The 15,967-nt window shown below is 53.9% G+C and overlaps 1 protein-coding gene across 1 annotated transcript in view; it reads right to left on the bottom strand.

Moving 5' to 3' along the window:
* Nucleotides 1-3,501: 3,501 nt before the first annotated feature.
* The window catches only part of ASS1 (argininosuccinate synthase 1), a 50,652-nt gene continuing 38,186 nt past the window's right edge, over nt 3,502-15,967 (bottom strand). Inside the window, exons 13-16 of the mRNA XM_036117057.2 lie at nt 13,902-14,033; nt 9,092-9,248; nt 5,258-5,323; nt 3,502-3,784 (exon numbers count right to left, since the gene is read on the bottom strand). Of these exons, the coding sequence (XP_035972950.1) occupies nt 3,739-3,784; nt 5,258-5,323; nt 9,092-9,248; nt 13,902-14,033 (401 nt within the window). The 3' untranslated portion in view covers nt 3,502-3,738. The remainder of the gene's footprint in view (nt 3,785-5,257; nt 5,324-9,091; nt 9,249-13,901; nt 14,034-15,967) is intronic.

The following is a 15,967-nucleotide window of genomic DNA, read 5'->3' as shown; positions in this document are numbered from 1 at the left end:
AATCACAGGCCATAGTAAATGTATCAATGATCTGTTTCTGCATAATAAATAATCCAGTGCAATAGAACTGAATGCAATAGAACCAAACTTTACTCGTTGTAATGAGCCCAGAGGTTGTGGTTCTGGATGATTCTTCGGCTGCTCTTGTGTGGGATCATTCAGACAGCTGCTGTCATCTTACGGCTTGACCCATGCAGTCACACTTCTGTGTCTGGTAGTTGGTGCTGGCTGTAGGAAGGACTTTGGATTTTATGCTGAGTGAGATGGGAACCATGGTGGAGACAGCAAGGATGAGAAACGATGTGATGTACGTAAACTGAGAGGAAAAACTGCCCCAAATGTTCCAAATTTGATAAAAATCCACAGGTTCGAGTTCAATGAACCCCAATAGAATAAACATAAGAAAACCATAACAACACATAATCAAGTTGCTGAAAATCAGCAATAAAGAGAAAGTCTTAAAAGCAGGCAGAAAAAAGAGACATTACAGCAAGGGACAAACAATGATATGTTTTTAGTTACATTGATCAAGAAAACACAAGGACACAAATTACCAAGGTAATTACTGAAAGAGGAACATCACTATCAATCCGAATACATTAAAAAGATAATTAGGAGCCTTTCCAGTGGTGATGACCTCCCCATGAGAACATGCCCCTCTCGAAGGACCTCCTCCACCCGTCCCGGGAAGAGGATAGAGGAAACACAAGAAGGAGCACCTGGTGCAGAGCCCCAACTCCTACTCATGGACGTGAAGTGCCCAGGATGCTCCACTGTCCTTTGCCAGCCTACAGGAGGAAAAGCAAGGCTTCCAGAAGGATTCTCCTTCAGACAGAGGCAGCGCTAAAAGCACCCTGAATCAAGATAAGTGGGAAACTATCCCAATAAACACATTTTGGAGGAAAAAAAAGAAAAAAGATCATAAGGAAATATCATGAAAGGCTTTATGCCCATCAAATTGGCAGCCTAAATGAAATGGGTAAATTCCTCCAAAGACACAAATTACCCAAAGTGACCCAAGAGGAAATGGACAACATGAATGACCCTATGTGAATCAAAGAAACTGAATTTATACTTTATTTTTTTTAAGATTTTATTTATTTATTTGAGAGAGAGACAGCACAAGCAGGGGGGAGGGGCAGGCAGAGGGACACGGAGAAGGAGACTCCTCGCTGAGCAGGGAGCCAGACGCCCTGCTCGATCCCAGGACCCTGGGATCATGACCTGAGCCCAAGGCAGACACTTAACAGACCGAGCCACCCAAGTGCCCCTTTAAAAGCTTTCCACCAAGAAAATTCCAGGCCCAGATGGCTTCACTGGTCAATTCTATCAAACATTGAAGAAAGAAACATTGCCAATCCTATACAAGGATAAATACAAAACATTCTTTTCTTATTTTTAATCGTTTAAAAATATTTGGCAATCCAAAGCAAAAGTAATAGCAACGTGCTGTGGGGTTTTGAAAAAAGTAATACCTACGACAACAAGAGCCCAAAGGGAAATGTTCTAAGGTTGTTGTAAGATTCTCGTATACACATGAGGTGGTGTGGTATTAGTTGAAGGTAGACTGGGGTAAGCCAAAGGTAAACCCTAGAGAATCCACCAAAAAGGCAAAAAAAGTATAGCTAATAAACCAACCACCCAAAATACTCAAATTCAACAAGGGGCAGGAAAACAATTTAGATGTGGAAAAACTAAATCTACGAATGGGAAAAAGTTGAGTAACTTCGTTTTTTCCCCCCACTATAGCAGAATATTATGTAGCTGTTGTGTTTGAGAAGAGATTTAATGATGTAGGGAACCATTCATGATATAGTGTTAACATTTTAAAGCACAGTGCAACATTTGCTTTTAAAATACTTTAACCCAAAGAACTCTGCAAAAATATTCATAAGCATAGAAAAATATGACCATAAAGAAATACACCAAGTATAAGCAATGTTTGTAACTGGGATGCTAAGCTGATGGCTGATCATTCTCGCCATAAAATTTTATTTATTTTTTTAGTAGGATGCAGCCTATCATGATGATTAAGGACATAAACAACGCTTTGGGGGTCAGCCAGGCCAGGATTTGGTTCTTGGCTGTCTTCTTGCTAGCTGAGTGACCTTTGGCAAATCAATTTCTCTGCATCTGTTGTCTCCTCTGCAAAATGGAAATGGAAGTGTCTACCTCACAGTGTTGTTTTGGAGATCAAGTGAGATAATGTGAATAAAGTGTACAGCAAAGTGGTTGGCAAAATTAATATTGAATAATTCATTTATAACTTCTATCATCAGAGAAAAATACGTTTTCAAGACAAAACTTGTTTGGAAAGAAACCCTCATTGACAAAGGCAGTAGAGTGTTCAGAACCAGGGCAGGACACAGAGTAACCAGCATTCAAGTTTTCCCGGGAAAGATGCTTCTGGTTGCAAGTATCAGGAACTCCCTCATCAAGCTTAAGCCCTAAATGACAATTGGTTATGAGAACCCCAGGTGTCTTACAGAATCCGGATTGAGAAATGCCACCATTAATGCCACCAGCACCCGGGTGCCTGATTGGCTCAGTTGGTTGTCTGACTCTTGATCTCAGTTCAGGTCTTGATCTTGGAACCTGAGTTCAGGCCCTGCATTGGGCTCTGCAATGGGCATGGAGTCTCCTTAAAAAAACAAAAAACCCCACAAAACACGCCATCAGCACCATGGTTCCTACCAGGATGGGCACTGGGATTCTAAACCTGAAGCCCACTCTTCCCTCCTTCCTCCTGCCTCTTTCTTCTCCCTCTGCTTTCCGGGCAACCGGGCATCCTATCTGGCCCAAGTGTACCTGTCCTCGCTTCTGGCTATTTGTACCCCCCAGTTCCTGGGAGTGAGATTCTGATTGGTCCAGCTTAGGTCAGGTGTCCAGTCATGATCCAATGAACTCTGACTGAGGGGGCGGAGTCACTGTGCAGACATGGCCGCTTTGGGTTGGTGGAGGAGCAGTAGCAGGAACCTTGTAGGCCAAGTGGCCTCCCCCAAGAGTGTCCGCTAAATTTTGTGCCTGTCCTTTTCTGTTCTCTGCCAGGTTTTTCTTCTTACTGGGGGCTCCTCCTCCTCCACAATTCAGGGTACTTAAGGCTACTGTGCTGTGGTGGGGGAGCCTCTTGTGGTCAGTCATGGCCGCCATTCCCAGTTCTCTGTGGGCAATGGTAGGACAGCTCTCCTGCATGTCACCCAAACTCTCCTTGGTTCCCCTGTGACACGGCACGGGGCCACAGTCGGTGACAAAATGCCAGGCCGACCCAGGGGGGCATATCTGGATTCCCTGGTTTTCGCTGGGGGAGAGAGCCTCCGATCCTTCCAGAGAAACAGGTTCCCGGGCAAAAGGTGGCTTTGGCAGCGCTTAAATCAGAAAACACCAAGGTTGGACTAAGAAGAGCATGACTGGCAACACACACACACACACACACACACACACACACACACACACACGCCCCCCCCCCAACACCCTCTCTGCAGAAATAAAGAAACAGAAGACTCATGTATCTTTTTTTAATTGTCACTTTACATCTCCCCACTGCAGCCGCCTCCACCCTTCCCTCCGATGACCACTTCGGCAGGCTACAGGGGAGCAGGGAACAAAGCTGGGGCCTGGTACCCCCACCAGGCTGCCAGCCTGGGAGAACAAGTCACAATTACAAATTATCACAACAATTAGCGCCTGTACTTGGGAGATGGGCAAATGAGGAGGCCCAGCTCCTCATTGTCAGCCGGTCTATTTGGCAGTGACCTTGCTCTGAAGGCGATGATATTCCTTCAGCCTGTAAACCAGATTGAAAACAAAGAAAAATGTAAATTAACAATAACAACATGCACTCCGTTCAATTAATTCAGGCAGAACCCGGGTGGCGGGGGCAGCTGTTAGTTAAGATGTGTGTGAAGTTGTCTTTTTTCTCCCCCTCTGTTCCCGCTCCTGCCCTGGCCCCTCCTGCCCTCCAATCAGGATAATGTAATTAATTTATCTTTGGGGGAAAACATTGCTTGGTATTGTTGAAGACAAAGCATTTAACTGGCAATGGGAGAAATGAAGAGGCCATTATGAAAACCCGATGTGTTTGGAGCCATTTAAAAGGGTTTATAGTCATAAAACACAGAGGGCGAAGGAGGCGGGAGGGGGGGATGTGGACATGATTGTTGGAGTGGAGAGCACCCCGGGAAGGTCAGCCGGATTCAGCGTCTCTCCCAGTCTCTCGGCTCCAGGGACGAGAGCCTGGCTTTGGGAGAAAAGGGTGGCTCTGTGCCCAGGACATGAGTCAGGGAGACAAGAGAGACTCGTGCCTTCTTCCCAATGCCAAGCCGGGAGAGAAGGAAGCTGGTGACACAGAACTGGGAGTTGGACAGACACACCTTCTGGACTTAGCTCCACAGCTTCCTAGCTGTGTGACTGTGGATGGCTTACTTAACCACTCTGGGCCTGTTCCTGGAGTTGCAAATTTGTGTTAAGAATTCAATGGGACGACCCAGGAGAATGCCTGGAAGTGAGTGTATGGTAGGTGCTGGTAATAAATGACCCTGCTTGCCTTTGTGCGTGCCCCTCCCCTCCCCGGGCTACACCTGGGCTGAGCCCGTGAGCTCTTCCTGCAGGCCAGGGTCTGGGCTGAGTGCTTGATTTCCTGGGACTCATGCAAACTTATGCCACACCTGTGAGGTGGCTATGGTCAATATCCCCACTTGTGTTCCCAGGGATCCAGAAGGGATCAGAGGACCATCCTGCAGAGCCAGGATCTGAACCCAAGTCTGAGTGGCTTCAGATGACGCATGCTATCCCACTAGGCCATGGGCATCCACGTGGCTAGCTAGCATGGTTTCCAGCTAGACCTGCAGCTCAGGTATGGTGACAGGTAGGCACCAGGTGCCTTCTGGCCTGGTGACTTTCTGAGGTTCCTTTCTACCTCTGGGCCATTTGCCTTTCTAACCTGCCCAGGCAAGGGACTCCTAGTGGAGTCCTTCTTGCAGCTGGAGAGGGTGGGAGTGAGTGAGGCAAAGGGTAGGACCCAGAAACAGGGGACCCAAGCACCCAGGGCCCTGTGTGGCTTCCGGCTATGCCTTCTGCCCCTTTGAGAATAGGAGCAGGCTGGGCCCAAAGCAGGCACTGAAGATGTTGTGGGCAGAGGGACGGGAAGATGGGGCTTCTCTAGGACAGGCCAGCGGTCGGAGCAGCTGAGGTCCCTCTCAGAGCCTGCTGCCCACACCTGGGGGGTCCGAAGACCCCATCAGGGCCCAGAGCTGCTCACCTGAGGGAGTTGATATTGATGAACCCAGTGGCATCGACTGGCTCATAATCACCCTGCACGTTCATGCTGCAAAGAGAGAGTGAAAGGCTGTCAGCACGCCCCCAGGCCTCGCTTCCGATGTCGGGGATCTCTGGGGCTAGGGACGACAGCTCAGGCTCACGGGTAGCCGGGTTGGCCCACACTTTGGCTTCTCATTGCGTTTCTGTCCAATTCAGGAGCCCTACTATGGGCCAGGCACCGTGTCCAGGGCCGGATAGCAGGAGTCTCAGCCCTGCTACGGGAATGGGCAGGTAGGGTCCCGGCTCGGCCAGTGCCAGCCGGCGAAGTCCTCCGACGAACCAGAGAACTGCGTTTGTAAGCCGAGGACACATCTGTGAGCCAGCTCTGCCCTCAGGGCTGGGGTGGGGTGGGGTGGGGGGGCTCTGAGAGAAATCTCCAGCAACAGCTGATGGCATCCAGTGGCCCGAAGGCCCGGGAGGCCACAGGGTGCACCCGGGACAGCCTCGGACTCGTGACAGCGCCCCTGAAGCTCTCAGCGCCCCCGGCACTGAGATCCATCCACAAACCTGGCACCTGCCCCACGCCGGCTGGCCCCGAGAAGGGCCTGCTCAGCCGCCACTGTTATAAACGTTTCCCCCATCCACAGCTGCCATCTTCCAGATTCGACAGCCTTCATCTTCTGGGCTGTTTTCACTTAGCTATTCTTCGAGGAACCCTTCCCAACCACAGTCCTCCCGGCCGGGGCTACGGCCGAGCTCTACCACCCCGCCCCGCCACAGAGCTTAGGGTACCCACTTCCGCTCGGTGAGCTTCAGGCTTTCACTTGTCAAATGGGCCTCTCAGTGTTATCACTGACTCCACAGGAACTGATGCGGCTGCCACACCATGACTCGTGTCATTCATTCACTCATTCATTTATTCAGGCATTTATTAGGCACCTATGGTCTGCAGGTGCTGGGGAAATAGGAGCAAGAAGGGAACAGGGCCCACGGTACGTGGGTGGGGCAGCAGACGTCAGCAATCAATCACCCATCTGCCTTAATCATGGCTGGGATAAGCTCTTTGAGGACAAGTTCAGGGCATTGTGGTCTCAGATCTGGCTCCGCACGGCCACCCTCCAAGCCTCTGGCGGGGAGGGGGTCCCTTCTCTGTTTCTCACGCGTCCTACTCTGAATCAGCCCCTTGTCCTCCTGTCTCCAGAACTCCAGCCTCAGGACAAAGCCGTCTCAAGGTTCTCGATGACAAGGAGGCGGCCTGTCCCCTCAGGAGCCTTCTCCGGAGAGGTGAGATCGGGGAGGAGGAGGGCAGAGGGGAATCTGCTATTTTTTTCCCCCCCTGAGACCCTAAGGCTGTGCCTCTGGCTGGCTCTTTGTGGATTGTGGACTTTTGACAACAACAAGTTAGGGTGTCTGTGCTCAGCTGTCCTGCAACTTGTTCAGGACCGTGGGCTCTGTCGCCCTACCCCCACCATGCCCCGGCCCTGACCTTCATGGGCCCAGGAAGCTGCACATGAACTCCCACACTCCCACCCCTTCTTTCCTCCTCCCCACCTCCGCTGGCCCCTCCAGGTCTCAGGTGGCGCAAGCCACCAGGAGCAGACCAGCAAGTCCCCTGTAAGGGGGAAGATGTCGGACCTCGGAAAGGCTGCCTCTTGGCACCCCTCACTGGGCAGAGAAAAAGCTGGACCAAACTAAAGCATCAGGCTCTGCAGCTCCCTTTTACAGACCTTGTTCTGGATGAGAAAGCTTACCCCGCCCCACACAAATCAAATCCTGGAACACGCTGCCACTGTCTGAATCACCCGTCCCCTTTGGAAGGACCCCTGTGCTCCGCTCAGGGAGAAGCCAGGGCTCAGAGCCCCTTCCAGCTCCCCTCCACGTGCATCTGCCTTTTCATCACCACTTCGCACGTGTCAAAACAAACTTTCCTGCTCCCCTCCCAGGACGCTGCAGCAGCCCCGGTAAAGAGGGGCCCATGTCCGGGGACACACTTGTCCCGCTCTCGAGGCTGCAGAAGAGTTCCCAGAGGTGTTTCTCGGGAGCTGAAAAACCTCTTTTTAAAATTGTGGTTTGGGGTGGTGGTGGGGGGGTGGTGGAAAAAGAGTTTACAATGATTTTTTTTTTTTGTACCTCCCCTGACGGTCTACAGAAAACCTCTGTGCTTTTATTTTTGTTCATTCGAGTGGCTCTGACCTGCTCTATAATTACGTTACTTTCTACCCACTGTGCCACGGCATTTCCAGTTCTGCTACCTCTCACGGCTTCCTCGCTGGTCCCTGTGAGGCTGTCACTCAAGGGCTTTCAAGTCAGCGATGTAGAAATCAAAAAGAAAGGGGAAATGGTCGGAGACACAGTGAGAATAAATGCGCCTGCTTTTCTCTCTTTTTTTCCTTCCCCTTTTTACTTTCTTCATTTAATCTCCCTGAGTGAGGCTGTAAGGTTTAATGAAGGGTTGGGCAGATTATTAGAGGCTGCTGATTCGGAGGGGGAGGGAAGAAAGAGCCAGAGAGAGAAAGAGAGAAGATAATTTGACATTTACCCCGACTGATCTAAACTGATTCGGTTATATTTATGGCTTATAAAGTGTTTAGAAAGATGGAAGGGGGGAGAAGCTCAACGCGGCGAGGAGACGGGAAAGAGAGAAATAATATTGACCGCCAAACAAAACTCGCACGCTAATTCCCAACAGGCCTCCGCCGGGGCTAAGCTGGGCCTGGGACTTGAGTCAGGTGGGGCTGTCGGTCCCCACCTCTTGTGTGGCCAAGTGACCTCCAAAGTGGATGCCTTGATCCTCCATGGAGGCCACAGTCTCATGCACAAGTGTAGGTGCAGCTGAAGAGTCAAGGCTGCCTCTGACCCAGCCCGCCAGGGCTCGGCAGCCTGTCCCGGGGCCGTGGCAGCACCCTCGGCGTGGCCTCAACACCCCTCCTTGTCTCCCGCCCCGGCTCACTCTGACCCTCCCCTCCCCGGCCAGTTTCCTCCTGGCTTCGGAAAACCTCGAGATGTCTGCCACTCTGCCTTGTCTTCTACCCACTTCCTCCTCAATTCTAGTCTCGTGAGTCCAAGGGCTGACCGGATACTCTCCTGGTCTGTCTCCAAGATGGCTCACCCTCAAGGTGTCTGAGCCCAGATGTAGGATCTTCCTTCAAGAATCCCCTCAATTCAAGAATTGCCACCCACGTGTGCCCAGCTGCTCATGCCAGGCAATTCTATACCTCTTCATCTCCCTCCACATCCAAGCCCTTTCCATTCTTAACCTCTTAACCATTTGTCAAATCCTTCTGTTCCTCTCAATCCCACCTCACCTAAATCTATTCTCCAGAGCAGCCAGAAGGACCCTCGAAAGAAAAAGGTCTGATGGCTCCTTCCCTTTAAGATCTGGCTCCGGGACCCTCACGCTCTGGCCCCTGGCTCCCGGTGTTCTTGTAGTGCCTGGAATGTTCTGGACTCTTCCAAGGCCCAGAACCTCTGCCCGTGACCGTGTCCCTGGAAACTTCGCTGCTCCCTCTCTACCTGGTTAGCTCCTGTCCTTTGGAGGCCAGCTCAAAGGTGACTTCCTCAGGGAAGTTTCTCCATACCCATTACTATACCCAGCCAGACTATCCTGCACCTCCTCACAGCCCGACACTTGCCTAATTCTACGTTCAGGTGATCATTTGATTGGTGCCTTTGGAAGGTCCACAGGGGTAGAGGTAGCGTCGGTTCTCTTCACGACTGTCTCCTCCCCGCCACCCCATACATGCTTAGGCGCATCTTTGTTGAGAAAGCTGGTCAGAAGGGACAGTGGCCATGATGGTCTGCTCCCCGGCCGGGGGGCCAGTGTGGGGGCACCTACCTCACCAGCTCCTCGTTGTAGAGGGACAGTGGGGACTCCCGGCCGAGGATGTACACCTGGCCCTTGAAGACAGACACCTGTACTTTCCCTTCCACGCGCTCCTGGGACTTGGCGATGCAGTGGCGGACAAATTCACACTCTGGGCTGTGCCAGAAACCTGTAGGGAGGAAACAGTGAGGGCACTAGGGAGGCCCACTGTGCTGGGGCCTAGGATTGGGAGTATAGGGAGGGCACCCCGAGCCGCAGTCCATCATGGCCGACCTTGGGGGAGGGTCTTGCATCAGCTGCCTCAAGGAGCCCACGTCCCTGTCCTGTGATCTTGCAGGTCTCTTGTGGGTAGGGAGGGGCCCTCCCTGCCCTAGCAAACAGTCACCTCCCAAGGATCAGGAGGAGGGGAGCTAACCCTCTGCCTCATGCCAGATATTCAGCACAATGGGCCAGGCCCTGGGAACACTGCCGGGAAGGGATGCTGTCCCTTGCCCACAGGGAGCTCAGTCTCCTGAGGATGGCAGACAGCTGTGGGGCAGGAGACCTCAGGTAAGACTCAGACAAGTGTGAGCCTGGGCTGAGCGACAGGAGCACCCAGCAGGGGCAGCTGGGTAGTGGCTCGGAGTCAGAAAGACCACGTGCTTGTGGCCTTCACCACTCTGTGCCTCTGATTCCCCATCTCCTGAGTGGGAATGACACAGTACCCCCTCCCAGGACCAGTGGGCTTATTGCGTGTGGAGGCCCCGGGTGTCCGCACGCTGGCGTCCCGGCCAGGAGCTAGGAAGAGCCCCCCGTCCCCCCCACCCCCATCTCAGACATCAGTAAACTGTCTACATGCTGCTAATATTTTCCTATGCAAATATTTGTATGTATGAAGCACAGGCTAAGCTCTTTGAATCGTCAGAAACAGCCTATGAGAAAAACTCTCTTCACCTCTCTCTTTTCTGAGTGAGCAAGTAAGGCTCGGGGAAGTTGAGGTTTCTCCAAGATCACACACCGGCTGCAGTGAGGGGCCTGGGGCCGGACCTACGGTAGAATAGCTCTGCCTCATATGATAATCTGGGAGTTTTCCTGTCTGTGGATGGAACATCCATCAGTATACAAGGTGCCTGGGAAATGTGCTACCCACCCCTCTTCAACCCCACTCTGTCCCCCAGAGGCCTCAGGCCAGGGAAGGCTGTGTGCTCAGTTCCCAGGCTGCCCCGGGGCTAGTACCTCGGCACCAACAGGCTCAGACGTGCAGACAGCCACCTCCTCTCTAGTCTCTGTGGAGGGCAGGCGGGCTGTGGCCAGGGTTGGGGGAGGGACAGCTCAAGGGGTAGGGTTTCCCTGAAACGGAGCCGGGAAGGTGAGCCCACCTGGGCAGCTGTGCGGCCAGATGGTGAGCGATCTCCTGCCCTGATAAAGGGCCAGGTCAGCCCCGGGTCTGTGGCTTTTGTTGGAGGCTGGGCCTCCAGGGGCACCTGCTGAGGCTCTCCGTGGGAAAAGGGAGCAGGCCTTCTCTGGGATAGGGTCCAGTGGCTTGCAGAGGTCAGGGAGGGCCGGGCAGGGAGAGAAGAGACTGGGCCACCCTCCGGCCACCTGTCATTTGGGTTTGCATCCTGCTCCACACTGACAGGCAACGTACCCGCTTTGTACCTGAGTTCCTCACTTGCACAATGAGATATGAGCACTCTCCAGGGGGGTGTATGGATTCCCTGATGGGATGCAGGCCAGCACTAAGCATTTTAAATTCGAGATCTGAATATGGCCTCCACCAGCCCTCCCTGTACACAGGGAGACGGGCACCCAGAGAGGTATCCCCAGCCACAGTGAGATCCTGAAAAGTGTTCCTGACCCCCACGGGAGGGGACACTGATGCCCCCTCCCCACCCCCCGCCGGCCATGCCTCAGTGGCTTGGCCCTCTTGCTAAGTCAGGATAATTAGACCATTAAGCTCTCAGGCTGGAAGACAGGGAGGAGATGGAGCCAGAGATTGGGGCGGGGGCAGAAACCCACGTGGGAGCACCTGGCCTGCGCTTTATCTCAGGATCTCCTACCTCCCCCGCATGGGGGTCTTGCACTCAGATTTCTTTTCCCAGCAGACCCAGCCTGGGGCGAGGGACAGTGAGCCTGGCGTGCTGCATGGGTATTTCAGGTCTGGGGCTGGGCCACGCACTATGCTAATCGGGACGACAGCCCCCTGTATGAGCTGGGCATCTTACCCGTTCTCCTGCTGAAGAAACAGGCGAGGGAGAGGAGGTGAGCTCTGTGCCCTAAAGGAGAGGGAGGGGTCCCGAAGCTGGGGTCCTGCCAGGATGCCCTTGTGGGCTGGGTCCCACAGGGAAACTTGGGGATGGGGTGAGGAGAGGATGATGGACAGAGCATCTAGCAGTGGGGCTGAGGTAGAAGGGCTTCCTTGTGCCTCAGTCTCCCTATCTGTGTTTCTGAGGAAGCCCTGTGTCACAGCAGTGTGGCAGGAAGAGACCTGGCCTGGTGCCCTTTATTTTACAGGACGGGAAACTGAGGCTCAGGGTAGACAGACCTACTCAAGGTCATAAACCCAGCCGGAGGCAAGGCCCCAGGTCCCTGACTCTATCTTCGGAAACCACGCCAGGCATTTGTAGTTTATCGACCCACGCATAAATCGCATTCCTCTGTGTTCTAGATGCTTTACAAGTGTTTATGTAATTAGTCGTCATTATGTGACACGTACATTTATGATCCCCACCCTTCAGATGAGGAAACCGAGGCACAGGGAGGTTCAGTAACTTGCTTAAACCGCTCTATAATGTTCATGTCTCCCTAACATGAGAAATCACATCAAAGCGCCCCTCCGAGTTGCTGCCCGAGGCCAAGGTGACATCTACAGGGGCCTGATGACATCAGGGGCACCTGGGAAGGCGAGTGTCAATAATCCTTTGAAAGCTCCTAATCACTGTACTTCATTTGGGGATTTGGAGGGCTCGGTGAGTTAACAGAATAAGGATTCCACCCCAGCAGTCAGGTGTAGAGGCCCTGAGCCTGCGGGCCAAGCTGTGCCCCAGACACTGAGGGACCCCTTGATCTCCCTTTCCTAAGGGCCCCAGCCCACCTTCCCGCCCACCCTGGATCCGCTGGAGTGGCCGAGCACTTGGCCTCTGAAGCCGGCCTGTCCTGGGCTCAAAGCCCCCACTCATCAGCCGTGAAAGCTTGTTCTGTGTCCTGGCCTGCCTGGGGCTCAGTTTCCTCACCTTGGTGCAGCTAAGATTAGGTAATACCCTCGACTGCCCAGCTCGGGCTCCTGCAGCAAGAGAGGTGGAGGCCCCTCTATCGTGGGAGGGGAGGGCAGCTGGCGGCCTGCCCCAACTCGGCCTCCCTAGAGGAGCCTCTGAGCTAGCAGCCTGGGCCAGGTGCTCTCCCCTATGGGCCTGCCAGGCTTAATGACTCTCCTACTCTGTAACCAGAATCCACCTTTCTGCTGAAACCCCGCTGAGCAAGAGAGCCTGCAGGAGACAATGGTATTTAAACACCTGTCTGTACCTGGGGGGGGGGGGAGGGGGTGTGGATCCCAGCTTCAAAGCTGCCAGATACAATGGGAGGGAGAAATCACCCAGCCAATAACCACCGAGTCCCCTTGAAATCCCAAGATGAGTTACAGTGATTTGGAGCTTTCAAAGGGAATAAAACCTCTGAGGGGAGGAGGAGGGGATGAGGCGAGGGCAGTGGAGGCTTATCCCAGGTACGGATTATTAATATGCACTTTGCCGGGTCCCCCTGATGTCCAGGCCCCCGCAGTTGTCAACCCCGCCTAAGGCGGCAGCCTGTCCCCCACCACAGCTCAGAGGGACCATTTGATGTACCTTCTCACGTTATAGAGCAGGGTCAGCAAACATTTTCAGGAAAGGGCCAGTTAGTAAATATTTTAGGCTCTGCAGGTCATGTGCTCTCTCTCACAGACGACTCAACCCTGCCCTGGCACTCGGAAGCGACCAGACAACATGTAAGCCAGTGCACGTGGCCGTGCCCGAATGCCATTTATGGGCACTGGAATTTGAATTTCCTAGAATTCTCATGGGACGTGAAATAGTATTAATAAACAGTTTTTTTTCCCCAACCATTTCAAAAATGTGTAAAAAACTAGGCTTCACTCATGGGCTGAACAGAATTGGGCCATGGGCTGGATCTGGGGACCCCTGTTACACGGTGTGAGGGATGGGATTGCAGTCAGGAGGCCTGGATTCCAGCTCTGTGACAGATAAGGCAGCGAGTCTCACCTGGAACATGGCCCCCTGCCCGCCCCCCATACCGTGTGCTAATGTCATCCCGTGCACGGGCTCCCTCTGGCTCGGGCAATGCCCAGGCCTGGGGCCAAGTTCTTGGTCAAGGCAGACTTTCCCTTGCTTGTGGCAGCTCCAGGTTCTGCCTGGTCACAGCCCGGCCTGGGGTCAAACCCAGCTAGGCCACTTCCGGTTGTGTAACTTTGTACAAGGTCCTTTTGCCCTGAGACTCTGTTTCCTCATCTGTAAGAGGAGCTGGCTGCACCTCTCCTTGGGACCCTGGGAGGAGCCCCCGGGATGGCTCGTGTCCCCACCTGGCACGTGCTGGGTAGAAGCCGGCCACCCTAGGGATGACACTACCGAAGTTGTGCAAATCCCAGGTGCGGAGGCAGCTGGCCATCTTGGGGGGGTCCCTCAACACCCCGTGAACAAGGCAGGTGTCGGCACCTCCCACCCCCTCGCTTTGTCCCCTGCCCTTGCTCGACCCCCATCACCCTGCCTCTTTCAGGCTCTCCTGAGGATGGTGGTGGGTGGGGCAGGACTGGAGGAGGGTGCTGTTCGCTTCGGGAGGGGGCTCTACGCACCCGTGTACACCAGCTCGGCGAATTTCAGGCCCAGGCCCTGTTTGATTTTGCGCACTTCGCGATCCATGGTGAAGGCCTCGATGTCTAAATGAGTGTGGTAAAGGATCGTCCCTGCTGGGGTCTCGTAGATACCTAGCCATTTTTCCAGGCAGGGGGAAAAGGAGAAAAAAGAGAGAAACGCATGAAACCCAAACTGTCAGCAAATGACAAAAAAAAAAAAAAATAATAATGACTCGTCTGACAGGAGACAAGCCGGTCGGACCCATTCACTCCCAGCTTGTTGCAAAATGCGCCTGTCATTATGCTCATGCTGGGGCCACGACAGTCCACTCTGCGGCTTGTGGAGAAAATGTCTGGATGCCCCCCTTTGAAGAGGCCCTCAGACGTTGGAAAATGACAGGGTTTCGGAGCAGCTCCCCCCTCCTTCCCAACGCGTGCCCACCGGCCCGCGGCTGAAAACCTGTAATTAAACCAACTACGGTGGAGCCCAGGGCCCCAAATATCCCTTCCTCCCTTCCACTGGGGAGCCAGGGGAGGGGACAGCTGTGCACACACTTGCACACACGTGTGCACGCATGCATGCCACCTCCAGCCTGAGGCTCCCTCGCCGGCCACGTCTCTGCACATACAGCCTGATCTCTGCGGCGGCGGAGGGCTTGGCGGTCTCCCGCACCGACCCCACGTGCAGGTGGGGAAACCGAGCCCGGGAGCAGACGGAACGTGCCCAGTGTGGAGCTGGGACCTGGATCGAGGCGCCGAGTCCCTGACCGGTGCTATCTGCTGCCCCGTGGGTCAGCTGGCGATGGGGCCCAAACCCAGAAGGTCGTGGGAAGGTGGTCTTGCTCGAGCCCCCTCCCGATGACCTCAGGCCCCGTGTCTCCACCTCCTAAACAACCTGCTTGGAGCCGAGGGTCTCCAAAGTGACACTGGGGGGACTGCCCCTGAGCTGAGCATGGTCCTGGCTGGGAGGGAGGTCTGATTAGGAGTCCCACACTGGATTTGAGGACACGGAGGCCCCAGGAGGCAGGACTGGCCATGCGCACGCGGCATGTCCGGGGAGCATGCTGAGCGCCCACAGGCACACCTGCCCTGGGGAAGCAGCAAGAACGGACCCCCTCCCACCAACGCGACTCTGAAAGCTTCCTTTCTTCCCACCACATAACGTTACAGCGTTGAGGGGGCACATTTAAAGGGATCCCAAACATTTACCACCGTCCTTCCACACTGGCTGCTTTAAAAATCAGAAAGGATCTGTGCGCCCGTGTTCTTGGCAGCACTATTCACAACAGCCGAAAGGCGGAGGCCACCACAATGCCCGTCGCCGGCTGAAGGGATAAACAAAATGTGGCATATACACACGGTGGAATATTATTCGGCCTTAAAGAGGGAGGGATTCTCGACACCTGCTACAGCGAGGATGTACCTGGAGAACAGAGGGCGGACGTGGGATGGTGGGTGCGGGGGGCGGGGAGGAGGGGGCAGAGGGAGGTTGTTGTTTGGGGGGCGGGCTACAGTGGGGGCTCTCAGTTCGGGAAGACAGAATTCCGGAGGTGGATGGGGATGATGGCTGCACAACAGTGTGAACGTCCCTTACTGCTCCTCAGCCGTGGGCTTCAAAATGGTTAAAACCGTAAATGTCATGTAGGTTTCACCACAACTTAAAAAATGTTTTTAACCACCCGCCTCCCCCCCACCCCCCAAAATCAAAAAGGAGATTGTTTTCGAACTTGGAGCCCAAAGGCACCATGGGCATGGCTGAGGGTCGTCACTAGTCATAAACGTCCCCCTCTAAAGAACCTTCTAGTCTTCGATCTTTCACTCTGGGAATCGGAAAAATGTCAGCTGCCAGGAGAGGCCCTTTCAGACCATTGGTGCCCGGTTCTTCTAACTTTGAGCTGCAAACCCATTATTCAGTCTTTGGCAAAAGCCCAGCATATAGAAGAGAGAGCCCAGACCCCACTGGGGGGAGCAGAGGCCCCTCTGCAGACCCCGGGCTCCACCAAGACGTCCTTAAAATGCCAGTGTGGCCCAACATTACTTTTACAGATGGGCAGACTGAAGCCCTG

The sequence above is a fragment of the Halichoerus grypus genome, chromosome 14 (assembly GCF_964656455.1).
Source record: "Halichoerus grypus chromosome 14, mHalGry1.hap1.1, whole genome shotgun sequence".
Classification (NCBI taxonomy): domain Eukaryota; kingdom Metazoa; phylum Chordata; class Mammalia; order Carnivora; family Phocidae; genus Halichoerus; species Halichoerus grypus.
The sequence above is the reverse complement of the archived record's forward strand: the minus strand, read 5'-3'. Positions and strand labels throughout refer to the sequence as shown.